Source organism: Galeopterus variegatus, unplaced genomic scaffold, assembly GCF_000696425.1.
Source record: "Galeopterus variegatus unplaced genomic scaffold, G_variegatus-3.0.2 Scaffold289, whole genome shotgun sequence".
Lineage (NCBI taxonomy): Eukaryota > Metazoa > Chordata > Mammalia > Dermoptera > Cynocephalidae > Galeopterus > Galeopterus variegatus.
In genome coordinates, this window is record NW_007726400.1 from 9948 (window position 1) to 11650 (window position 1703).

The 1703-nt window shown below is 34.2% G+C and overlaps 1 protein-coding gene across 1 annotated transcript in view; it reads left to right on the plus strand.

Annotated features, from left to right (window-relative positions):
- Positions 1 to 416: 416 nt before the first annotated feature.
- Positions 417 to 1703, plus strand: part of DNAH6 (dynein, axonemal, heavy chain 6) — a gene marked incomplete at its 5' end in the record, with an annotated part of 237332 nt that continues 236045 nt past the window's right edge. Inside the window, one exon of the mRNA XM_008567062.1 lies at positions 417 to 537. Within this exon, the coding sequence (XP_008565284.1) occupies positions 417 to 537 (121 nt within the window). The remainder of the gene's footprint in view (positions 538 to 1703) is intronic.

Here is a 1703-nt window from a genome sequence, read left to right on the forward strand (position 1 = left end):
AAACCAAAAAAATTACAAACATGCTTCCTTTCAGTCATAAAGAACAACACTTCAAAAGCCAGATTTGAAGATGGATTTTTTTTAACTATTTAAGTTTCTTCTTGAATCAATTAACTTCTTCCTGCATCGAGGACGGTATCTTTCCTCACTCATGCATTCACAGGTCAAAGCATATTGGGGGGCACAGAGAAAGCACTTGTACTTGTTTGGTTGGTTGGCTGGTTACTTCTTCTTGAATCAATTAACTTCTTCCTGCATCGAGGACGGTATCTTTCCTCACTCATGCATCCACAGGTCAAAGCATTTTGGGGGGCACAGAGAAAGCACTTGTACCTGTTTGGTTGGTTGGCTGGTTATATTGAATTGAATTCTGCTTGAGAAAAATATAGTTCTATTTGTCTGTTTACAACACGTAGGAAACCATTCAGGCAGCATTTGAATCTGCCCGCTTGTATGCAGCTACATTTGAAAAGTTCCAGATATTCTTCAAAGAGAATGAAAGTCTTGATTTAGAAGCTCTTAAACTTCAGGAACCTGGTAAGTTTTCCATCTGTTTTTACTAATTATTTTTTATAGGGGCACCANTGAAGATGGATTTTTTTTAACTATTTAAGTTTCTTCTTGAATCAATTAACTTCTTCCTGCATCGAGGACGGTATCTTTCCTCACTCATGCATTCACAGGTCAAAGCATATTGGGGGGCACAGAGAAAGCACTTGTACTTGTTTGGTTGGTTGGCTGGTTACATTGAATTGAATTCTGCTTGAGAAAAATATAGTTCTATTTGTCTGTTTACAACACGTAGGAAACCATTCAGGCAGCATTTGAATCTGCCCGCTTGTATGCAGCTACATTTGAAAAGTTCCAGATATTCTTCAAAGAGAATGAAAGTCTTGATTTAGAAGCTCTTAAACTTCAGGAACCTGGTAAGTTTTCCATCTGTTTTTACTAATTATTTTTTATAGGGGCACCAGTGTTAATAGTCTTCTAGGTTTCTTTTTGGTAGTATTTGGTGACAAAAACGGTAGCCCGTAGTATTTGGTGACAGAAACGGTAGCCCAAAAGAGTTGACCTGACAGAAGGCAAGAGTTTATTCATTTCTAGGTTATTATCCATAGAGTTACTTTTTCCCTTTGTCTTTACTCAGTATTACTGTTTTATTGCAGAATATTATGGGAAGTAATTTCTCCCTAATGGTTTATCTTTTAGTAAGAAATCGTATCAATGCTAGGGTTATACAAATATAGCCTGTATATGGAAATTGAAAGGAATATATACCTCTACCAATTCCACTACATAAGGTTTATGTAAGTTTTCCTATCTCTGAATTCAAGTTACTTTTTTTTTTTCTGGGATTGAGATCTGATGGGTATGAATCATCAACTCTTACTGATGAAATTAGACCAGGGGGAAATTATTTTATTTGACATTATCCTCAACAAAAGAAAATAATCCACAACATCCAAGTGAAATTTAGGCAAGGAAGTGGGTTATGAAATTAAGTATATATTATTCATTATTACTGTTTAAAAACACAAAGCATATCATTATATTCTTTTTTTATTTCATGAACTGCCTTTATAGCTTTATTTTTTATACACAAAAATAATTACTTTGATACTTTGCTTCATGAACAAGCACTAATTTTTTCCTGTAAGTTTTTATGTTTTTCTTTCAATGCTTTATTTTTATTTTGCTGAAGT